General features: G+C 40.7%; 1 protein-coding gene across 2 annotated transcripts in view; it reads left to right on the top strand.

The window, feature by feature from the left end:
• STK39 (serine/threonine kinase 39) overlaps positions 1-25,450 on the top strand; it is a 105,408-nt gene that overhangs the window by 39,254 nt on the left and 40,704 nt on the right. For both annotated transcript variants that reach the window (XM_065841411.2, XM_071811022.1), the window contains 2 exons: positions 1,757-1,805; positions 1,912-1,977. In XM_065841411.2, coding sequence (XP_065697483.1) covers positions 1,757-1,805; positions 1,912-1,977 — 115 coding nt within the window. The remainder of the gene's footprint in view (positions 1-1,756; positions 1,806-1,911; positions 1,978-25,450) is intronic.

Raw genomic sequence — 25,450 nt, 5'->3', positions numbered from 1 at the left:
TTTCTTATGTTTCTTCCCACTAAGGGTTTGATTTTGCATGGAGATACCTCCATAGTCATTGTGTCACTTGTGGGACAAATGCCTGCTCTTTCTGGCAAATTCTAGGACTGGCATTGCACAGTTGTTGTGTCAGAATGTGATGTTTGTGGTTTTGGGATCTGTGTGTGGGTGTTTCTCTCTCTCCCCAGTGCCAAGGATGCTGCTTACAGTCCTCAGCTGCAATTCACTGCCGTGGCCTGTAAGGAAAACAGGCCCAGAAGGCATATCCAGAACAGTTCAGAAGTGTCTGGCAGAATTAATGATAGAGGAATGGAAAACACTAGTTTGGATAAAACTTTACTAAGAACCTAGCTTTTAACTGTGCATATCCCTGTTGTGAGATTTGATGGTACTGGATCTCTGAAACTTATCTGCAAGTTAAGAGTAAATTTCAGATAGAGCATTAAAACTGTGACAGAGAAACTGTTTTTTGTTTGGTTTTGGTTTTTTAAGTGTTTCCCTTCCTTTTTGCTCATCCAAGGTTTACGTGTAATTTATGACTAAGCCTGGTGGTCTCCATAGTACCATTACTAAGAACTCCTTTATTGTAGAATTTGGTGCTTTGGAGGGGAAGAAAAATAAGTGCTCAGTGGAGCTACTGTCTGTGTCTAAATTGGATCCTTTTGTTGATGTCAGAGTTGTTTCATTATTTCTAGCGGGAGTGAACTGATATATACATACACACTAGTTACTGCTCCTCTTCACTTACTCTTCAGATGTGTACAGAGAGAAGTAGACTCGTACAGATTTTGGTTTGGTCTTTTTTTTTTTTGAGACCGAAATTTTCCAAATTAATGCTTTCCACTGTCTTATCTAGTCTATGTTGTATCCAATCTCTTGCTTTAATTTAAATGGAAAACTATAACAGATGTTGCTTCTGTTTATTTAGAAATTATCAGTCTTGGAGATTTCTGCTTCCCTGAACATAACCATGTCAAAATTAGTCTTGATTAGTGGTATGGGCTCCTAATGGAAAGGATGAAAAGAGCCTGAAGGATTTTATGTCATCCCAATAGATGCTTTACTTTCTCTCCAGAGTCTGCTTCAGTACTAGAGCTGGCTTTGGCTGGATAAGTAGCTTTTTAGGTCCCTGAAGCTAGGGAAGACAAATCCTGCTGTTGGAATCACTCTGGTAGCTGCAAGACTGTGCTTATCTGTTGAAAACATCAAAAATATAAATCTGAGGATGATGAGAAGAAAGAGACTTAACCAAACTGCAAGTAAAAGTGAAATTTCTAGGTTTTGACCTCCTGACTGTTGCTTTGATTTTCAGTTGACTGATTGGTTTGAAGATGCTCCCGCTGAGTCTCTTGGTTTATGCATCACGTTAATAGTGTTGATATAGTTTCTTGTGAAAACCTGCTGACATCAATGAAGTAAAAGAATGCTGGTAGCAGATATTGATGCTACTGTTTGGAGAATGTAATTATTCTTTTATTGCTGTGGAGCAAAGTTCAGGTGCATTCATAGAGTCACTTGAGAAAGAACATGATACCTGACTTTCTTTGGTTTAAGGGTAAAATGCATTTGTGTTGAGAGAAAAAGGGAAAAAACTGGCAACTTGGAGACTGATTTTTTTTGCTTTGGTATTTTTGCCGTAGGGAGACTTAATTTTCAATTCTGAAGTATTACAGACGTACCATTTAACTACCGTCTTGTACTGTATTCACTGAGAGGGGGCTTTGTTTTCTGTTCTAATTTATTATTGATCTTTCAGGCCCACAGCAGCAGAACTTTTAAAATGCAAATTTTTCCAGAAAGCCAAGGTAAAATGTTTAACCCTACGAGTAAATTTTGCTCTGCCTTAAAATCTACATGAAATTTCTTCTTTCTTTGTCTTGATTTTTAACGTAGCAAATGTTGGTTTTGCAGACTAGAGAATACCTGATTGAAAAGCTTCTCACTAGGACACCTAATATAGCACAAAGAGCAAAAAAGGTGAGTATACTCACATCTTTTTCTCGACTAGTATGTAAAACAAAGCAGGGACTGTTCAGTTGCCTTAAAAATTAATTGGCTGGCTGATTCTGGTACGCAGTACTTAAGACAGTGACTGTTGAGTGAATGGTTTCTGCAGCCTAGCTTTTTTCAGGAAGCCTTGGAGCATTTTGGCTTCCTTTCTGGCCTTGTCAAAATGATGTATGGTACTTGTTGTGATACATGATACGATTTTTTTCCCCACTCCCTTTTACAAAGCAACAGGTGAAATGGTTGTACAAATAAAAAAAGATCTGTGAGTGTATAGGTTCATAAACTGCAGAATTCATAATCTTCATTGCTCACCCAGAGGAAGGGTGAATATGCTATAAATGGTATTTATCGAGGACTACCTGGTTCTATGGATTATTTCAAATGTGATGCCCAAATGTGTGGCTGTCAGGTCCAAACTCTCCAGGAGTGCTGCTGAGTTATTCAGACCGGTGGAGCCTTATCGCACAGGCGAGGTAGTTAAACCCACAGCTATGGCATGTACTGCTGTTTTTGTGGTGCCTTTGATGCTTGTATAAATGAGCTTACCAGGTGATGTGCAGCAGAACTACAAAAAAAGAAAAAAAAATCTTAATGAGAATTTTAAAATTTGAATGTGAAGGAAGGTACTGTTCATAAGAGCTAACAGGAATGAATATGAATGTAGACTCCTACTAGTGTGTGGGAAATTACAGAACTCCCTTTCTGTGGTAACTTAACTCTTAACGTGTCTTTGGTACGAGGAACTTGCTCAGAGACTGCTGAGCCTCTGCAGGTGACAGGGTAGTGTGCTGAGTCCAGCTTTCTAAAACCAGGCTTTCTAGGAGGATATTTTGAGGAGGGACAGGACAGGAACTGTTTCAGCTTTTGTTGGCACATCAGTTAGGCTTCAGTTACCTGGGACCAGCACTTGTAAGGTTTTCTGTTCTTTTTGTGATTATCTGTTTGGCATAATCCTGCAACACTGAAATGTTCCTTCAGCTGGTTGCTTGTGTTTGGAAGAGACTGTCAGCAAGACCTGAATGCTTTAAGTTCCTTCTATTCTTCTTTTAAGTAGAAGTAATTTGAGAAATCAGTGGAAATGATGGACCTTTGTAACAGGCTGGAGTAAAAGCAAGAATGAGAGGGCTTGTAGAAGGGCTATGGGCAGGTGAGGAGCTGCAAGGCGGGGAGGAAAGGTGGGAGTAGTTCAGCTGTTTGGCCATGTGGTGGCAGCAATGCCCACATAAAAAATTATCTAACGGGGGTGGGGGAAATCGTAGTGGTTTGTTTCTTCTTTTACATCTTGAGCTATACAGGAGTGATTTAGACATGTTATAGTACCAGGTAGGTTTCAGATAGAGCGTGTGCCTTGAGAGATTCGTCTCCCAGCTGTATCCTCAGGTCAACTTCAGAGACTGCATGTTAACTTATACATACATGTATGTATACCTATGTCTTTAAATAACTTAGCATCTAGAACTGCAAAATAAGTGCATGGTAGCCTCCCTTACGCCATCAGAAATAGTTTTTTGAATGGCTTTTTGGAGAATTCTTTTTAGTTTGGAAGAGGTGTGATTCTTAAAAAAAAAATCAAAGCTGTGCAGTGCTAGAGAAACATTGATAGGTCTTTTAATTACAGCATAAATGGAAAAAAATATTTAGCTAGTGAAAATGCTAAATTATTTATATTTTAAAAGGACACAATATTAAAATTCATCAGGGATTTAAAATTTAATTCACTTGTTACAACTTTGCATGTAGCTGCTGTTTTAAGATACCATAAAATATACATGTATTTTAATATTAAAACTGTGGGATTTTATTTAAAAAAGCTTGTGTAAGTAGAGTTTGGTTGCTCAAACATTAACACATAAAATGTCTAAGAGGTCACTCTTGGAAGAAGTAATGCCAGTAATGGAAAAAAGAGTGTCACCAGGGCAAGAGGTGGGAAGGAGCTGGTGTCATTGCCGCTCAAATTATCTTCTGTAGCACTTGGTGTGAAACGCCTATAACTAATGATCTGTAGCACCGATGCTAGTAAAAATTTCAGATTTGCCTTGCATTAATTTAATTTTTCTTAAATTTACCACAGGTATAATTACTTTGCTTTGTTGTCCAAAACTCTAGTCTCAGTTTAAACTTTAAATTCTTTTCTCTTGACATAGTGCTCTCGTGTTTTGCTTCTGCCTTTAAAGCTTATACTTGGCAACTGTTTTGACTAAATATGAATTCAGATCTGTTTGTGAAATCCTGAAACAGGTACACATGGTCTTGTATGTGTGAGGAAAACGTTTTATATTGTAAAGATGTCTTCTGTTTTAAAACCCAGTCTGATAATTAAACAAGACCTACATTATGCGTTTAAAATAGCACTTAACATCAGAGTTGTAAACTACATCTTTGCGCATGTGTTCCCCATCCCTGTGTTTCTTTGGTTGCTTTCAGTTCTGCTAATTTTGAAATTAGGCCCTTCTTCCTCACCTTCTCCTAGTAATTAAGGACAACACTGACACACTTCTGGAATTGACTTGTCCAGGAGGAACATGTCTTGCCTCTTCCTGTGCAGAACCTCTTTAAGCAAATACTGGCACTGATCCACAGAAATGAGTGTTACACCATGCAACTTCTTACTGGCAATTCTGGGTTTTGTTACTTTGAGTACTCATGAGAGCATTGCTGGTGCCAGGAAGGCCTGGAGAGAAGGCTGTGGTGAATGGTCTGAGCTCAGTGTGGTATGGTAAGCAGGGACGTCGAGGCCACACTTTGGTCATTGACGGGAGTGTGGGAGCATTATTGTAGCCTCTGCCTTGCTGGGTGTGATGGTAGAGCAGCCTTCCCTGTCCTGCTTGGATCAGACTGTGCTCACCCCTGTTATACAACCACTTACCAGGAGTTTAGATACACTTTTTGTTAACACGTGTTGAAGCAGTTTTAGTTTTGAACTTCATGCTAAGTTGTTTCATTTGGGATTAGAATTGCTATATTGGAATAGAGGAAATTTGAAACAGCTTCCAGAATTCCACTGTCAGTTTTGAAATCTTGTCACACTAAAAAATTAATTATAACTGTAAGTACTCTGTATGTACAAAGGCCCTGGGTCAATTTTGTGGTTGTATAATCCTGTTTCTTTAATTCTGAAAATCTCCTGCATGACCGCCGCTTTTACAAAGTGAAAAGGCAAAAACATGTATCTGCATTTCATTTTATTGCTGTCTGAAGTACTGCTAGTAAAAAAAAAAAATAATCTGAGTAATCATTGGGCTCAAATTCTGTTTCTGGGAAGGTGATATTGGTCTGCACTGTTAATAGAAGCCTGTTAGACCTCGGAGTTGTAAGTTACTGAGAAAAACCTGTGACAACATAAAGAGGTTATTAGTGTGATACCAGTTTCTATTAAAACTTCAGTAGCAATACCTTTACTGGTGGGCTGGAATTCTAGCTCTCCAGTACAGTTAATTTAGGAAAATGATCATGTTACCTTATAGAAGAAATTAACAATCCCCTGCATTTAAGGAGGAAAATTATCTTTAGATCCCAGATTTCTTGGACAGCTCTGCCAGCATGATTGCACCTCAGCAAGGCATCCATATGCAACATTTCCTGTTTCAGTTGCGGGTTTGATCTGATAGACACACATCAACGATGATGGGTGTTAATACAGCTGGACTCCAGACCTTTTGAAAAGCAGAGACCAATGTTTGAGCTCAGATTATGTGTGATTCTTTACACTTTAAAAAATGCTTATTTCATTAATGCTGATGTACAAAGAGAAGGGACATGTTTTATACTGAAACATGATTTCTGGAAAACAGCAGCTGAACTATAAGAATGTATTTGGTAAGGCTTTGCGTGGGGGAGGCCTCTCCATCACAGAGGATTAATTGTTCAGTTTACCCAGAATGCCATTAAAAGTAAAAAAAAAAGTAGTGCAACTGTTTTTATATTGTTGGATATTACTAGAAATAAACAGAGGAGAAATTGGCTTTCAGACCATGTTGGTTTCTTTGTTTATTTTCAATAAGTTCTTGGAAGTAAAACTTAATGGAACCACTTATCACGTGAAATGTAAATTTGACAAAAAAATCACATAATCAGAACGCAATGCCTGTGTTAGTGAGCAGCAGAAGTGGAAAGTGTTTTAAGGGGCAAACACATGCAGTTGCATCGGCTTTGTTTTAACATTTCAGATAAAGGGAAAAGATTGCTGTCAGCTTTTCTGCCAGGTATACTTAAATGCAGTTGTGCCATAAGAGAAAAGGAACTTAATACAGTTTGTCGATCCTTTCTTTCATAAGGTGCTTTTACACTATAAGAGCATGAAGTTTGTGAGGCTGGATTCTGTGCCCTCTCAAATGGAGCCAATCTAATACAGAATAGATGAGTTTTAAGACAAGCTATGGAATAATTGGCTCAGTTGACTGTCTTTTGTACTTCACATGGCCAAAAGCATCTCTACAATAACTTGATTACTTGTTATGGCAAGGTTTAAAAGCTCACACATGATTCATCATAATCATTAAAAAGTAACCCTCTTCTGTACTAGATAGTATTTTCCAGTTCATGGGCTGTCATGGTTCAACTTCAAAATTCATTTGTGTGGTGGATGAGTCACTGTCTCTTGTGTCACAGCATTGATCTGCTCGTTAGCTAATGGTATGTTCATGACCTGTTCACTTGTTCAGAAATTTCCGTGTTTTTGACTAATGTGAGGTTGGTGTATAATGAGAACTTGTCTGTTTAGACTGGTAACTTTAAATATTTGGCATTTATCTGAGCTGTTGAAACTTTCAGTACTGGAGGACAGTTTCATTTCTGTAAAGTGCAAGTGGTGTGTATTCTTACAGGTGCTGTTAAAGGTCTCCTGGTTAAAGAATCAAGACAGGATAAAGGAAATCCAGACTTGCATGATGCTGGTTTTAGATTCTTTGATCGGAAGCTATGTCTTGTAACTAACCAAAAGATAATCTTATTTTATTGTCCTATTTTTTAAATGATTTGGTTTTCTGTCCCTTGCTGAGAATGTGAAGGAACGTGTTTGTTTTACCTCCTTGCCTTCTGAGAAATGAAGCCTCAAACACTTTACTTGCATGAAATCCAAACCCAGATTGCCTCTCTTGGATTTGAAATGGTGTCCTAAGTAGAAAGTGACCCAATGGAATTGGTTGTTATTAAATCTGTTCCCAGTCCATAGGCCAGATCAGTATTCTGTCAATGCAGGTAGTGACAGCTGGCTTGCTTGGGTCACCGTAGTGTCCAGAGGTGTGCTCTCTGGCTCAGGGTGGTAGAAGAAGCCTTTCTACATGTCTTCGTTGCTAAAAGTGATGAGGGGTTTTGGAAGGATGGGGAGGTGTGTGTTACTTGTGATTTTGTACCTTTTGGGGAAGATAGTCAGGAAGGTCATGCAGGGAGATGAATTGCAAAGAGGATTCTGTACATGCAAGGTGTCTCAGAAGCAAGTTGCCATCTGTTGCCATTTACTGAAAGACTAAGGGAATAGCTATTTGAGAATTTTTGTTTTCATATGGAGAAGTTAAATCTTTAGCCTTCGTAGTTCTAAAAAAAGTAAATAAATTGAAGGGAGAGAAAAAAAAAATGGGGGGGGGGGGCAGGTGTAACACTCTGAAGAAAGTGAAAAGCAAATGTTTTCCTGGTTAGACATTGTAAAGCTTTTAGAAGTACAACACTGAATAATTGCATGCCATCTGTTTTGACTCTTGTCCCCCCACACTTATGCTTTATACTGGTGATATTCTTGAAGTTCCTGGGGAGAACTGCAAGGGAAGTACCAGTGAGGCAGGACATCCTTGAGATTGTGCTACCCAGTGGTATTACAGGGACTTAAATTAGCTGAAAAGTGCTCTTGGCTCAAGAAGTTAAAATTATGGCTGGAGCTGAAAACTTCAAGGTTTTAATCAGAACAGGTAGTTTGAGGCTAGCAGAGCAGAAAGATGGACTGGAATAGTAATAGTTTGTATGCCGAGTCCAGTTTCTGTTTAGCACTGAAAAGCAGCTCCACGAGAAGATTATTCAAACTGTGCATCTTCAGGTAAATGTAAAGTTACATAGTAAATGAAGTGCAAGGGGAAAAATATCAGTGAATGACAGATGTGTGGTCCCAGCTGTGCTTTGTGGGAGCCACCAGCAGCAGAGGGCAGCCGCATCCAGCGCTGGGAGAGCCGTGCTCGGTTAGGAGTGGCTCCAGGTCTCTGAGGTTTAAATGCCATAGACTGATGAGTGCGTGCTGCTTCTTATTATCTGTCTAAAATATCTATCTAAAATAAACACTAGGGGTTTGTAAAATTGGATTCTATAAAAATTGAAGGTTTATATTTGCTATTTTCATGTTCATTTGTAACTTTTTGGAGAACTGCACTCAAGGTTTTGGATTTTTTAAAAATATCTTGAATAAGCCTAGGTCTCTGTAAAGTCTGTGTGGAGTGCAGAATGTATATTATAGTAATTTCTCCTGTGTGCATAAATAAGTGGAAACCTTGTAGAAAATAGTAAAGGGAAGAAATTAGAATTTCACCTTGAAATGGTATTTTCAAGCCTTCGAGCTTGAAAGAAGGTGAAAATCATAGTAAATTCTTCTTTGAATTCTATAGTAGTAGGCTATTTTCCTAAATGCTATTTAACATGACTACGTTGTTGATAGTGAAACCCATAATGAGTCTTCTACTATTGAGTAATGAAGGCTCTACATGAGGCTGTATTTGTCTACTTTCTTCTTCCCTCTGGTTATGTTAGGAAAGTAAATGGCTTAGATGATAGAAAAGGATGATGGAACTGGAAAATTCTGATTATAAGAGAGAAGGATCCAGTGATCACTCTAACATAAAGGCTTTTAGTAGTGAGTCACCATTGTGATGCCCATTCATCTGAGCAGCCAGAAAAGATAACCAGAAGTTCTGAAGATCTGGATCTTTATCTGTCTTCTTCATCTTTTAGAGTATCAAGTTACTGTATTTTTTTAATTAACTTCCTTTGATTCCTGCAGATACCTTCTTGGCCTTAGCACCTTGATTTGACTGGGGGTGGAGGATGGGGCCAGGCAGGGAAATAAAGAGGATATGAAACAGCCTCTCTGCATGTATGAATGAGCCATCATGTCATGCCTGGTAGTCCATTTGGGATTCTTTGGTTCTGAGGTGGTGTTGCTTTTGAGAAACAATGCAACTCCTTTGCAGAGTTGATTGAAAACATCCTCCTCAGCACAGGTACATACTCATGCATAGAAGGACTATTGTTAAAAATGTCAATTAAATAAATATTTGCAGGTAATAACACTTAGTAATGAAATTTATGTAGTGAAACTAATAAAGGGTGAAATAATGTCTGAAAAACAAAAATCATACTGAATTACTAAATTTGCACATTTCCCTTGTTACTAAGACTTCAGCAAAACACTGCGATTTCTCAAAACAAAATCAATTTCAAGTTTTGGAGCAGAGATAATAAGCATGTTACAGTATTTATGTAAAACCTCATGGTTTTGGAAAGCAGAATTAGGAGGGCAGGGAATTACCTGCACTTGTTTACAAGATGTTTATGTGACAAAAAAATGTCTGTAGTTTGAGCTGCTGCATTTTGCTGTCTCTAAGCAGCATTATCCCAGCAAAAGTGAAAGGAGGAGGGCTTTGGACAGAGAATCCCTCAGAGTGGGTGGGGAGTTGGTACACGGAGCATCTGTACCCATTTTTCAGCATTACTTCTAGAGATGTGGGAACATGCTCCCTCCCCACCTCTCCCTGAGCCTTTGGTGGCTTTGTTTTCCTCTCACTGATCGCTCTGCTGTACTCCAGTCCTAAACTCTGAGTGTAGGTAAGATTTCATGGCAGTCTTCTCAACTGATGCCCTTGCCCTTGGCTGTCACGCCTTTTATCATCTTTGGCTGTCACACCTGTTATCATGTGAGCATAATACTGTTTGTGTTCAGCTATCAAAACAAACCAGAATCATAAATACTTAAAGCAAATGGTCTTTTTTAAAAACAGATTTGTATTCTTTGTTGACTTGCGCTATGTTATCGCTTAGAAAAGGGTGCTCTTCAAGAACCAGTAAAGAGAGCTGAAGATGTCCTATTCAATGCAGAATTATCAATATCCTTTATGCATTACTCTTTCATGAAAGAAAATGTGATGATCTTACATTTCTTGACTTCAGCTTGCCAGTGTAATTGATTCTAATCGTGATTAGAAGTGGAAATTTACACAAAGATGGTGAAGAATCCTGGATTTACAATTCTTAAATGACTTGGGTGCCTTTTCAGTTTTAGCAATAGTTTGTGCTGCATTTAGGGAAACTAATATTTGCAAGTTTGCGTCAGTGACTCAAATTTTCCCTGTTATTTCCTTGAAGGTAATTATAAATGTTCCATAAACGTGACATTGCCTACTTCAGAGCAAACAATAAATAGCTGTTTTGGAAGGGTGTGCTGGAAGGTTGTGATTATATATATTTATTCCAAAAGGGGTGTAGTTTAAATTTTTGAAGAAACTGATTGTGAGATCAAAACTTAATTTATGGAAGTTTAATCCCAAAGTAAATTAAATGGTTTTGGCTACTATTTTACTGTGAAATTTTAAATGGGATAACAGTGTTGCCGTGTTTTGCAAACACCATTTGCATTTGATTTAGAATTGAAGAATTCAGTTGGAATTGACTTGGAATTGAAGGATTTGATGTTCCTGTTATCTTTCTAGTGAGATAAGACATATATGCGAGAATATTGTCTGCTCTTACATTTACTGACTCAGGACATACTACCTGAAGTGCTAATGAAACCTCATCTCCTCCCACAGTACGGTCACCTTGGAATACTGAAATTCAGACCCTTCAGACTGAGACTTTAGGGCATAAGAGATGTGTACCCCCAAAACTGTTTGCTTCCTAGGAGCTTCCCTGTGTTTTTCAGTTGAAAATTTCTCTTGTTTCACATAGAGAATATGCATACCAGAAATACCTGAAGACATTTTTCAGGAACTGCAAAACCTTAAATCCTCTGTGTCCTTTCAGTCAGCAATTTGGACAGAACCTAAGCATGGTTGTACAATGTAGAGAAGAAATAACCACTCATTTAATGTGGAGTATGAATGGTAACTTTTGCAAAATTTCGAGGTTTGGGACCAACCTTACCTGTCCTTTTCTGTGTACCTGAATTTTTTCCCCCCAAGAAAGTTTCTGAGGATTTGGATCTTTTCATACCATGAATACATGATACAGATTACATTCTTGCTGTCAAAGCAGTGTCTTAGGCCTGCCTGTACTTTTAAAAAACAAACAAACAAACAAAACCAACAACAAGAATCACAACCAAACAAGAAGCAAACAAAACCAAAAAATAAACTAAAAAAACCCCAAAGCCCAAAAAACCACAACCAAACAAATCCCACACATGAAAAAGTCACCTCCCCTCCCTTTTCCTGCATGTGCATATGAAACACTTAAGGTTGTGAAGCACTGGAACAGGTTGCCCAAGGAAGTGGTGGAGTCACCATCCCTGGAGGTTTTTAAAAGTTTTTCAGGACATGGTATAGTGCTAGAGTTAGGTTATGGTTGGACTCAATTATCTTAATGTTCTCTTCCAACCAAAATGATTCTATAAGTTTTGGTGAGAAAAAAACAAAGTTCCCAGTTGTGTAAAGCACATTCAGGTTTGCAGAGTTTTCGTGGCTTGCATCAGAATGAAAATGAGACTTTGCATTATAATGAACTCAGGGGAATGTAAGAATAGTCAGCAGTGAAGGAATTAGGATGCTCACATGAGCAGTGAGACTGGGTGGGATGAGGACCAGCCTTCTGCTGAGAAAGTGCCTCAACTCTTGAACAAAAGATCATGTGCACATGTGGGAATTTATACTCTGTTTTGGACCTCAGATTTTATTTTATTTCTTTCAAAAATGTGATTACAGTGTAAGTGTTCTTATGCAAAAAGACTGATAACTCTGTTGCATTAAAATATGTTGCAGAAAGTGACTTCTCCATGGTCTGCCTTTTACCTCAAGTGCTAGGCGGTGATTAAATAGGTAATGGTTTTAAGCAAAAGGCTTGTGCCGTGATTGGATAGATGTGATACGCGGATTTCCTTCATTGCATTGGAATGCTAGTAAGTGCATAGGTGTGGGGATTTAAAAATGCTTTTGTATTGTCAGAAACATACAGGAAAGGTTTGCGAGAGGCCTAAAGGTAAAAATTATAAAATCTGATTGCTCTACAGGCTTAAGATATGTATAGAAGGAATAGGAGTGGGGTTTTTTGAGAGAAATAATACACAAAGCAAAATGTTTGCTAAAACCGAAATTGTGTTCAATATGTCCTATTTCTGCCTATAAAATAACTGGCATGGTAACTGGCATTGTAAATGCTTCTCATGAAGTTGTATGGGAAGCGAAGCTATAGGGGCTTGTGATTTAGGGGAAAAAAAAAAAAAAAGAGAAAAGAAAAAAAAGGAAGGGGAGTCGGGACACAAAAAACTTCACCTTATCAATTACCAAGTAATATCAGCACTTGAAAGAGTAACTCCTGTCTGTTCCATAAGAACTTTTAGAATCTGTGTAATGGAGGAGTCCTGTCTGCTGTAAGACCCATTACTACAATCGCAGGGAAAGGTGAAGATATTCAGCATCAGTAGACTGGTGCTTCTCTTTGTTCCTCAAAGTCAAATCTGGGGTCTTACTAAGACAGACTGCAAAAAATTAAGAAGGTGAGGTGTTTAAATAACCACCTTGTCATTCCTGCTCTCCGGGGCATGTGCATATCTTGAATGCTGTACTAGCAGATGTAGCTGAAGGGCATCACTGGTAAAAACAAAAGACAATTTTACCTCCAGAAAAAGCAAACCCAGTTGATTTGTTGAACTGCAGTATTTCCAGAAGGATTTGTGTTTAAAAAAAAAAAAAGAAAAAAAGAAAAAAAATATTGATTGCCTTCTGTAGATATGGAAGTGCAAAAAATGGAGAATAGCTCTGACTAGTTAGATGTTAACAGGGAGCAGTGTCAGGGTTCTGCAAAGACTTTTGCAGATGGTTGGGATCTACATGTCTGCCTCTCTACAGACATTAAGGAACAAATTATTTTTTGGCTCTAAGTTACCTATATATGGAGAGTGGCAAGGTGCCTTCCATGTCACTGAAATGTTTAATGCTCATTAATGCCAACAATTTTGATTACACAAATTTAATTTTCAGGTCACTGTACTCTTTTGAGGAGCAGAGTTAAAAATGTTTTAAATCTTTCCAGGACTCCATCCCAAATATTCAGTTCCTAGAGACCTTAATAGGAATAACTTAAATAATTGAGATAATGGGAAAGTCAAGATTACTAGTTCAGTCATCTTCCTGTAGAACAAGGAAAAAGACAATAGCATAATATTACGTTTACTAAAAGAATGGATTTTTAATGTGGTCTAGACCATGTGCTGTACCATGTTTTATGGATGTATGCATTGGTATCCGACAGTGTGTCTTTGTTATGTATTTTTAAAATTAGGCACTGAAACAAAATAATAAATCCGTAAGTGGGCCCAGTTCTTTGCTTTTTTCAGTAGTTGTAAATAAGGAAGTAGAAAGACCTTAATATTCAGAAAATATTTGTTCCCTACTTTTCACCCTACAAAATTAAACTTGTAAAAAGATTGCAGAAGCAAAAGAATCAGTGATGAATAATAGATTGTTCTTTCCCCAGTCTGTAACATCTACACGTAGCAAGCACATCAGTGCCTAGAAGACAACAATTTATGTTTTTCCTTCTTATGCTGTAGCCTGCTTTTCGCCCAGCTTTGGGAAATGTGGGCAGCTTCTGCATTCCGATGCTGGAGTTCTCTCTCAGTCAGTCTGATTTGGGCCACCCTCTGATGGATGGGATTTGCAGTTACCCTGTTCATCTGGTTAAGCAGACATTCTCCTGGAAAGCTGATACATACAATTGTTGGCTGGGAACGTTAACTTAGCTATATCCTACTTTAAAAGGGTGAGGACAAATAGTTCTGTCAGCTGCTGAATTTATTCTTAAATCTTTGTGACTCTGGTATATACTGGAATAAGCTGTAAACAGCAAAACATATACAACAATAGTAATAATATCATGCTTAATAGTTCTGTGGTACTGATGATTTTTTTGCTTACTAAATTGTCCGAGCATTCTCTGTTGCAGCTGATGTTCATAATGTCTCTCTTCCACAGCTGTGAAGATGTTGTCAGTGACTTATTAAGTTTTTCCTCCTACAAACTGCTTTTGGTTGTGGATTACAGTGTTCGTAGCTGCTTTTGTGTTGGCTGCAGTTTCAGGCAGACAGACAAGGTCCTCTCTAGATGGCAGCCATGGTCGAAGAGGGACGAGACCCTTATGATCACCCTCTTACATGGGGGGTATGATGATTATGGGATGGAACACTCAGTTGGTCAGTTTCAGTCACCTGTTCTGTCCGCCCCTCCTTCCAAATATGTCCCGTTAGCAGTTAACCTTGGTTACCATAGTAACAAATTTAAACATTAGCTTCTTCAGCATTCTGTTGGTCCTCTTACCAGCACCAAGTACAGTGTCCGAGAAAAATATGCAGGTACTTAGAAAGCAATTAGCTGAGAGGAAAATTCACTAAAAGAGAAACTGGTCTTTTTTTTAACAAAACCAGGACAGTGGGACTTGGGATACCCTCCGAGGCACTCATCATGTTGCATTGTCTCTCTGAATTTGCGTAGTAGTATCTTTGCTGTTTGAAAAGATCACAGTATCACAGTATGTTTGGGATTGGAAGGGACCTCAAAAGATCATCTAGTCCAATCCCCCTGCTGGAGCAGGAACGCCTAGGTGAGGTCGCACAGGAATGTGTCCAGGCGGGCTTTGAATGTCTCCAGGGAAGGAGACTCCACAGCCTCCCTGGGTAGCCTGTTCCAGTGCTCTGTTACCCTCACTGAGAAGAAGTTCTTTCTCAAATTTAAGTGGAACCTCTTGTGTTCCAGCTTGATCCCATTGCCCCTTGTCCTATCATTGTTTGCCACTGAGAAGAGCCTGACTCCATCCTGGTGGCACTCACCCTTTATATATTTATAAACATTAATAAGGTCACCCCTCAGTCTCCTCTTCTCCAAACTAAAGAGCCCCAGCTCCCTCAGCCTTTCTTCATAAGGGAGATGCTCCACTCCCTTAATCATCTTTGTTGCCCTACGCTGGACCCTCTCCAGCAGTTCCCTGTCCTTCTTGAACTGAGGGGCCCAGAACTGGACACAATATTCCAGATGGGGTCTCACCAGGGCGGAGTAGAGGGGAAGGAGGACCTCTCTCGATCTACTGACCACCCCCCTTGTAATACACCCAAGGATGCCATTGGCCTTCCTGGCCACAAGGGCACAGTGCTGGCTCATGGTCATCCTGGTGTCCACCAGGACCCCCAGGTCCCTTTCCCCTACACTGCTCTCTAATAGGTCATGCCCCAACCTATGCTGGAACTTGGGATTGTTCCTGCCCAGATGCAGGACTCTACACTTTCCCTTGTTAAATTCCATCAGATTATCCCCCGCCCAACTCTCCAGCCTGTCCAAGTCCCGCTGGATGGCAGCACAGCCTTCTGGCGTGTCAGCCACTCCTCCCAGCTTAGTGTCATCAGCAAACTTGCTGATAGTACACTCAATTCCCTCGTCTAAATCATTAATGAATATATTGAATAATATTGGCCCCAGTACTGACCCCTGAGGCACTCCACTAGATACTGGCCTCCAACTGGACTCCGCACCATTGACCACCACTCTCTGGCTTCTCTCTTTAAGCCAGTTTGCAACCCACCTCACTACTCTATTGTCGAGACCACACCTCCTCAATTTAGCTGTGAGGATGCTGTGAGGGACTGTGTCAAAGGCTTTACTGAAGTCAAGGTAGACCACATCCACCGCTCTGCCATCATCCACCCACCTTGTTACATTCTCATAAAAGGCTATGAGGTTGGTCAAGCATGACTTACCCTTGGTAAAGCCATGCTGACTGCCCCTAATGACCCTCTTATCCCTGATGTGCCTTGAGATGGCACCAAGGATAAGCTGTTCCATTACTTTCCCAGGGACAGAGGTGAGGCTGACCGGTCTATAATTACCCGGGTCCTCCTTCTTGCCCTTTTTAAAGACTGGAGTGACATTTGCTTTCCTCCAATCCTCGGGCACCTCTCCCGTTTCCCAAGACTTGGCAAAAATGATGGATAGCGGTCTAGCAATGACTTCAGCCAGCTCCCTCAGCACCCGCGGATGCATCCCATCTGGACCCATGGATTTATGGACGTCCAGACTACTTAATTGTTCTCTAACCCTGTCCTCATCGACTAAAGCAAACTCCTCCATTAACCTGGCTTCATCCGGGGTCTCAGGGGTACAGGGTTCCCCAGGACAGCCTCCGGCGGAGTAGACAGAGACAAAGGCGGCATTCAGCAATTCTGCCTTCTCTGTGTCTTCTGCCACCAGGGCACCCACCTCATTCATCAGTGGGCCTACATTGCCTCTGGTATTAGTTTTATCTGCTATGTATTTGAAAAAGTTCTTCTTGCTGTCCTTGACCCCTCTCGCCAGCTGTAATTCTAAGGAGGCCTTGGCTACCCTAGCTGCCCTCCTGCATCCTCTAACAGCAGCCTTATATTCCTCCCAAGTGGCCAGCCCCTGCTTCCATGACCTCTAAACTCGCCTCTTCTGCTTGAGCATACCCAACAGATCCCTATTCAACCACGCAGGCCTTCTGGCTCCCTTCCTCGACTTCCTACGTGTGGGGATGCTCTGATCCTGAGCATGGAAGAAGCAACCTCTGAATGCAATCCAGCTCTCTTGGGCCCCTTTTCCTTCAAGCAGTCTTGCCCATGGGATTTCCCCCAGCAATTGCTTGAAAAGGCCGAAATTAGCCCTGCCAAAGTCCAGGGTTGCAATTCTGCTTGCTATTCTGTTCCTGCCACACGAGATGCTGAACTCCACCATCTCGTGGTCAGTGCAACCCAGGCAGCCCTCAACCTTTACTGCTTCGACCAGACCCTCTTTGTTAGTGAGGATGAGGTCCAGCAGTGCACCTCTCCTGGTCGGCTCCTCCACCATCTGCATGAGGAAGTTATCATCAATGCACTGGAGGAACCTCCTGGAGTGTGGCTGGCTGGCTGAATGGTCCTTCCAGCAAACATCAGGGAAGTTAAAATCACCCACAACAACCAGGGCCTGTGACTGTGAGGCCACTCTCAGCTGCGCATAGAAGGCCTCATCAACTTCCTCAGTCTGATCTGGTGGCCTGTAATAGACACCTACAACAGTATCACCCCTACCAGCCTGTCCCTTGATCCTGACCCATACACTCTCAACTCGTTCCTCATCCGCTCCTGGGCAGAATTTAGTACATTGCAGTTGCTCTCTCACATAGAGAGCAACTCCACCACCACGCCTGGCTGGCCTGTCTTTCCTGAAAAGGGCATAGGCATCCATGACCACATTCCAGTCATGTGAACTGTCCCACCACGTTTCTGTAATTGCCACCAGATCATAATCTCCCGACCGAACATAGGATTCTAACTCCTCCTGCTTATTCCCCATGCTGCATGCATTGGTGTACAGGCATTTCAGGGAGCGAGCAGAGCACACCAATTTCTCCCTAGGGGCACAGGAGGCCACCCGGTCCTCATCTGTTTTAGAATGCTGCCCCTCTGGGGCAAGCCCAACTACAACCCCATCCCCCTTCGAGGCTAGTTTAAAGCTCTCCAAATGAGCCCAGCTAATTCCTGCCCCAGCATCCTTTTGCCTCTGCGAGATAAGCCTTTCCTGCATAACACTGTCCGGACTGGAGTCTTATAAAACCAGCCATTATCAAAAAAACCAAAGCCCTGCCTGTAGCACCAGTCTTGGAGCCAACCATTTAGAGATTGAATTTTCCCATTCCACCCCACATCGTCACTTGAAGAGGGAAGGAGTGAAGAGAAGATCACTTGAGCCCCTGAATCTTTCACCATCCTTCCCAAGACCTTGAAGTCGTTCTTCATTCCCCTCAGACTACGGGAAGCAACTTCCTCCCCATCTGTCTGGAAGACCAGCAGTGGGTAGTAGTCTGTCGGGTGCACCAGTCTGGGGAGCTCTCTAGCAATATCCTTGATCCGGGCTCCAGGTAGACTACAGACTTCCCTAAGATGAGGGTCAACCCTGCATATTGGGCCCTCTGTTCCTTTCAGAAGGGAATTTCCTATTACAATCACCCTTCTATCTTTCTTATCAGAGGTAGTCTTCAGTTGTGTAGTCAACCGCCTCTTCCTATGTGATCTTGTAGGCAGGCTTGGCACCACCTCCTCACCTACCTCTTCTTCAAGATCCAGGGCCTCAAACCTATTACGGAGGGGCACCTGGGGAGGCAAATCAGGCAGGGAGTGGGGCTGCCAGTGATGCCGAACTGGAATAAGCTTCCAACCCTCATCTTTTTTTAGGTCATTTACCTCTGCCCAACAGTGACAAGGGTGGGGCTGTCTCAGGACCTCCGCCTCTGTCCGGGAGGGCAGGAGGTCCATCTCCTTTTCGGGGGTACCTCCCTGGGGCCTTTCCGACCGGCACGTAAGGGTGTTACTCCGCCAGTCGATCTCCCTTTTGCACTCCCTGATGGACCTCAGCGTCTCAACCTCCTCCTTAAGCTTCACAACCATGTCGAGCAGATCTTGCACCTGCTCACACCTCACACAAGTAGAGTGCTGGCCTCCCTCCTCCGGCAGCAGCAGGCTCTGGCACTCCTTGCAGCCGGAGACCTGAACAGCCACCGTTTGGGACGGAACTTCAGTCTGTGTTGCCACAGTCTTTTTGAGACATGCTCTCCTTTTGGAGGCGACCTGATGATGTTATTGCTGTCTGTGTCAGGGTTTAACCCCAACTGGTAACTAAGAACCACAATGCTCACTCACTCCTCCTCTTACCCCCCAAGAAGGGGAGAGAATCAAAAGGAAAGGGAGAAACTCATGGGTTGAGATAAAAACAGTTTAATAAGGCAACAAAATAATGATAATAATAGTAATGTACTACTACTGTTATAATAATATACTACAACTACTGCATTAATTTTTTATATATATATATATACATATACATATATATACACATATATATACATATATAAAGTAATATTTAGTGCAGTTCCTTATGAAACTCCAACTGTGCTGAACAGCCAGTCATGGAGAGGAGGGGATCGTGGTCCTGAACAGCTAATCCCAGTGAGACAGAAGAAAGGCCCAAGGGCCAACTGCAAAATAGCAGGATGGCGAAAGGGTGAACTAACAGTGAACTCCCAGTAGAACTAACCAAACTAAGCAGAAAATCTGAATGGAACTGAACTGGAATGAAACCGACTAGCTATAAATGCCCACTCCAGTTATATACTGAGCATGACACTAAGGGTAAGGAATAGTTCATTGATCAATCTGGATGTCAGTCCAGGTGCCATCCTATCTGTGCCCCCTCCTACCAGTTTGCACCTGTCACTCACAGAGGCCAAGATATCAGCAAGTTCCCACATTCCTTTCATACCAAATCCAAAGCAATAGAGAGCTACTAGAAGAAAAACATGAACTCTATCCCAGAGAAAAGCTGTGTTATCTCATTATTCTTACACGGAACCCAAACCAAAAGACACTGCTAGCTAAGAATAAAAGTTTTTATCTGCATGGAAAATTAACTCAATTTCAGTCAAACCATCACACTCTGTTTGTGTGATGTCTTCAAATCTGTTGCTGTTTCTGTTAGATTTTCTGTGGGTTCCTGCAGTGACCCAGTGGGGCTGAGATTATTGGCAAAGCACAGGCAAATACTTTGTGCAGGGGTGAACACAGCTTTCTATAACCTTCCATCAGTAGCTGTCTACTTTATCTTCTAGATAACAGTTGGGTGTTACATAGGCCATCAAGTCCCCATGAACTTTCCTCATCATTTCTGTGTAGTGTTTTTTGTGTTGGCCCATTGCAGCATTTTCTTTAACTTTAACAAGCTGCAGCAGTAGCTTAAGCTTCCCACTACCAAAGGAAAGGATTTGTGAGCTTTGCCATAGGGGACTGTGGTTTGATGGGAGAAAATGGGATAATTGTTTCCCTCCTGCTCCCCTGATGGGCATACTGTAATGTTTTTGCGACAAATGCTTGACACGTGAGGCACAGATTCCTGTTGTTGCATTGTGCAATGTGAGTGCTTAACAGGCTACAGTTCAGTACATGTATGTATTTAACTATTCTTCAGCAAAATAATTCTGTGTGTTGCACACCCGTTCTTGTAAGTTGAAAGGAAACAATCAAAACAGTGAAGTATGTGAAAATGTCACCTCAAGAAACACTCTGTTTTCACTTTGATGAAGATGCATTTCAGAACAATCCTGGCACTGGTGCCACTCTGTGATTGTTTATCTTTGTTCCTTTTTTCTTTTCTTCTCCTCCCAGACCTGTTATAATGGCTCGTAGTGTACTTGCTGGAAAACGTTTTTCCTGTGTTGAAGGTTGTTTAGGCCTGTAAGGACAAAAGGAATATAGAGATTTACCACACTCTGTGATGAACACTTCAAGAGTAATCCAAAAGGTTGGAAAGACTTGATCGTGATGAAGGAAAAATCTTCTGAAGATTTTAGTGTAGTGAAAAAAGCTTAGAGCAGAAGATAAATTGCATCCTAGCAAACTAGGACTTGCGATAGCACAAAAGACAAGTGTTTGGTGGCCAAAGACAATGTTTAAGAAGAATCTATTTCTTTAAGGCACAGAATTGCTTTAATTTTATCCCATGGTTATCAAAAGGTCCTAGGACTTTTAACATTATTTAAAGTCTTGATAAAGCAAACATGATGTGAAAATAGGATTGCTAGAAATGAGGGAAGGATTCTTTTGATGCTTGCTTTTTCTTTTCTAAGGAAAATATAACTGCTCAGTGCTGGAGCTTATTGCTTGGATTGATTGGGAATGTTCTTAAACTCATACAGATAATCATGGTCTAATAAACTGTATCAACATTGCAGTAGGTGCTGACCCCTTCAGCTGAGTCATATATAATGTGGTGCTACTGTCGTCTCCAAACTCTGCAGTTCTTGTTACAGTGCTTAAATGCTTATCCTAGATGCATCCCTTCTGAAAACACAAATAATATGTTGATATAATACCAAATAGTTTTTTCCTGAAGTAAAACTGTACTTTTTTAGTTGAATATTTGATACCAGTGTATCCATGCTGTCAAATGTTTTTCTGTGCTCCTGTTTCTGTGTCAAAGTATGAAATAACAGACATAATGCTATTTATGTTTCTTGCATGAAGAAAAAGAGGTATTTATATGACAAAGTTCCATATAAAAAAGAGTACTGGAAGCAGGTAGTTCAACTTCCTCACCCCGGAAAATGTGTGCTGATGTATAATGTTCATTGTATAAATGAATTAATGATGAAAAATCTGCAAAGATACTTAGGAGAAAGCTTGTTTTATGCTGAAAAGCCAAAAATATATGTATAGTGTTTGCATGTAGGAAAAAAATACTGAGCTTAATACTGAAAGGCTAGTATTGGGGCTGACTAAAGCAAGAAGGAATGACAAGAGATTGTGTGACAGATTTAAAGAACTTTAACATGCAGGGGAAAGGGGTTGACGACAGATGTATGCTGTGTCTGGATATATTTGCTCCCTGTTCATATTTATGTCTGCATCACTTTTTGGGGAATTTACAATGCTTTCTTACCACAGATGATTGAGGCAACTACTGAAAATCATATTCCAGCACCTCCTCTTTTGCTGGCTCCAGTGCTTGTGCTAGCTCATGATCAGCTAAATTAAAAAGCTGATTTGGCTGCAGGCTGTTTTCTGTGTTAATTTTTCAACTAGGTCATCTACACAGCTGTAAGAGCACAAATGAAGGCTTAAGGAGAGTTGGTGTGGCAGATTGTGCACTCCAATTTTGATGTTACATTGTAAGGGCTTTAGAGTACGTGGTTTTGAGGATCCTGAGGGATTGCTGCTGCCAAAACAAGATGATCCAACTTCCCTTTTACTGCCCCTTTTGTTTCTTCCTCTTTGCTTACCGTCTTTGCTGTTTGACCTCAAGATGGGCTGAGGTAACCCACAAGTCTTGCAAAAAACTTGTTCAGAAAAGAAAAAAAAAAAAAGACTAGTTTTTCTCCCAGGGAGGTGGGTTGAGTCTGCACACTGTACAACCAGGTACATTCCACTTCAGCCCTGATGAATGTCTCAGGATTATCTCTTACCACAAGAGCAGACTAGTAGATTGTCTCAGTTGTCTTATCCCTGGAAAGTGGATCTCTGTGGCAAATTCAAAGCCTAAAAAGCTTTAGCTGTATAATGTAGGTTTTCTTCCTTTACTTCTTGTTTATTTTTGCTTTTTATGAATGTGAGCTGAATATGGTAAAATGCTAACTGTCTCCTAAAATACCTCACATGTGTTACCACCTATATGCTCTGGAAAAGACAGTAGAAAATCTAAAGCAGTGCTGTACTATTAATAGTATCAAGTCTGTTATGATAAATTTCTGTGATATTAGAGTTGTGCAGGTTTATGATGAAGAGACAATTATTTTATTTGCAGACCTTGTGTGCTGCTCCTGCGCTGTCCTGCACCAAGAGTACATGCCCTCCCTGTGTGACTGAGTCTTTGCGGCTTCAACCAGAACTGAGCCTGAGCAAAGTCACTGTTAATCAAAAATTGTGCAAATTAATTTGCTAAGTAAAGCAAGTGTTAAGCACACTTGCAAATAAAAAGGAGTCATAGACGAAAACTTTACATTTTTGGAGGTTGAATAGGTTTGATACTTTGCTATAGCTGAAATTATTATTTCTTTCTTGTGAATGTGTGTGCTGGTGGGAATCAGTCTGATTGAAACAAAGTACAAGTCTAAACTTTTGTTTTTTCTGCCTTCAGACACCTTTCAAGAAAACAATTTAATTGAACACTATACTTTATTTTGCAGAAACTTACTCTCTTTTCCCTGAGCCATTTGTTTATTACTTATTAAATGGCAATCTATTGAAAAACTTGAAATGCACTCCATCAGTAACGCTTTCTCCCATTACTCTCTGCCAGCTCCATTAAAATCATTCTAGTTAGAATAAGTCTTCAGAACAGCTGAAAATGGGTGCAGAAGAGGTGTTGATTAGTGCATAAGGTAGTGTGTGAGTGTGTCTTTAAACTACTCTATTCTGTTCTGTTTGAAAAGTGTGCTCTTGGTTGTGGCTAATGTCCTCTCATAGTTTTGTGTATTGCTGTTGGGAGAATGCTTGTGTTAATAAACAAAAGCCTATGTCAGATCTGTACCTTGAAGGATCACAAATGATACATACCCACAAGCACCAGGCAAACTGCCTGCTGTGTTACCTTGTATCTGTGCTAATCCCTGATGATAGAGACAGTAAGAGCCCATTGATTGTGCCTGGGCTGATTGCAGCTGAGAAACTGCTGTGTTATTGCTTCTGTTGACTTTTGCTTCATTCTCCCTCCCAACCACACAGAAGCTTTGAGGCAGCGAGAGCTAAAATGGGTGTGTTAGGAGCCTGGTATGGGAAATGGGGAAAGTAGTGCAGAATTTATCCCTCAGGTGATGGAGCAGGATATTCCCCCCACATCCTGCATAGGTTTCCCCTCTTCCCCGTTTCACAAGAACACAAAATACAGTGAAACTGAGTAGGACAGAGTATTTGGCTGTGCAAGGAAGAAGGGAGGAATTTCATGGGGACTGAAGAAGGGTACATAAATGTGCTGAGGTTGTGGAAACTTCACTACTTTCTGTAGTTTAGTCTTATATGTGCAAAAAGGAAGGGAGCGGAGCAGATGGGTGTTGAGGGAGGGAGGGAGGAAGGAAGGAAAAGAGTGCAGACAGACACCAAGATACCTATTTGTGTATATACAAGGTTTTGAAAGAAGGCTCCTAAGTTCTTGTTGTTGTGGTGTCAGGCTAGCCAGCTCCGAATTATGCTTGGTCCAAATCCATTAGAGAAATAGCTTAAGTGCCCAGCTCTCTAAGAACAGCCACTTTAGAAAAAAATGTATTCATGCCGCATCTCCCAACTTTCTAGAAGCTCATGAGCTCAAAATTCTAGTGTCTTATAGTGCTTTCATGACACACATATCTTACTGAAGTACTACCTGATGGGATTTAGAAGCAGCTGGGATCTGTCACATGCTGTATCTCTCCCCACATTGTGGTTTGCAGCAACTGGAAGGAGTTAGGGCAAGGTTAATACCAGTTCATTCTTTGTTTAGGTTTCATTATTTTGAAAAAAAAAACCAGTAATTTTTCTGGTACAAAATAACTTTCTTTTTACACATCTTCCTGTTTGGTGAGGTAGCTGTGCTGGCAGAATGGGTTTCCATCACCATCATCAACCATCAGAATGGTAGAACCAAGTTAATCAATGCTCAGTATTCTTCTGTGTGAGACATTAAAACACCACAGAGACAGGAATCTGTGAAACCAGAGTTGACCCAGGCTCTTGTATTTTACTCTGGATACTGGCAAACAGGATATACAATTTTGAGCTGAGACCATCTAGTTCATAATATTTTTTAAAAAGTTATTTTTATAAGGTGTCTTCTCCAGCCGTTCTTGGCCTGAAACTGATTTTCTGCCTGGTTCTCCCTTTTGTGTGCTATGAACATTTAATGCTTTTTTCCTTTCCTTTTCCAGCCTGTGCTAATGTACAGGCTGCTTTCCTGAATAACTTTTTTCCTTTTTTATAATTCAAAAGGATACGCTTTAAGCCTTACAAATGTATAGTGCTGGGGAGCTCACCTGTATGAGCATTTGAAGCTGTGCAGTGGGAACTGTATATTGGTTCAGTAATGTGAAATAATTAGAGAAACTGATTCTCATCTAAACACCAGTGGGGCTGCTGCTTATTGTGCTGTGCTTCCAGCCATCTCATGAGTCTCATAAATGCAGGCCAAGGTGTGAGAAGAATTGTTGGATGTTCTTTTGTTTTGCTCAAATAGGCTAAACGTGATCAAGGGAAAACAAATGTGTTGCCAGGCTCTGAAAAAGAGCAACATGTGATCAGAAAAGTATTTGATTTTCAGATTTAGCTGCTGGATACTCCTGTTAAGCCTCATTAGACTGACCTACAGGAGTTTGCCCACATAGTTTGGTGTAATGTGTGCCTGCCTACCTTCTCAGGTTGCATACAGCTTCTTTTTTTTTTTTTTTTTTTTTTAATAAAGATACTTTTAAAGTATTCCTAGCGCCTTTATAGATTGTAAAGCTTTTTAGCAGAACAATTAAAGTTTGTAAGACTTGTGTCCCAAGGACAAACTTGCCTGTGTAACTTGCTTCCCTGAATAGCTTCCTTTCATTTACAGTGTTAGTTCATAGTAAGCAGTTGTTATCTACCTGAGTTTGTTCCTAAGCATTTGTAAAATATATCCAAACCCCATTTCCCTGTATGAATTTTGCATAGCTTAGCTGTTCCACTGGCTTAAGGATGACCCCTGAGATCAGATATTATTCCAATATGCCAGTG

Source organism: Patagioenas fasciata, chromosome 7, assembly GCF_037038585.1.
Source record: "Patagioenas fasciata isolate bPatFas1 chromosome 7, bPatFas1.hap1, whole genome shotgun sequence".
Taxonomy (NCBI): domain Eukaryota; kingdom Metazoa; phylum Chordata; class Aves; order Columbiformes; family Columbidae; genus Patagioenas; species Patagioenas fasciata.
The sequence above is the reverse complement of the archived record's forward strand: the minus strand, read 5'-3'. Positions and strand labels throughout refer to the sequence as shown.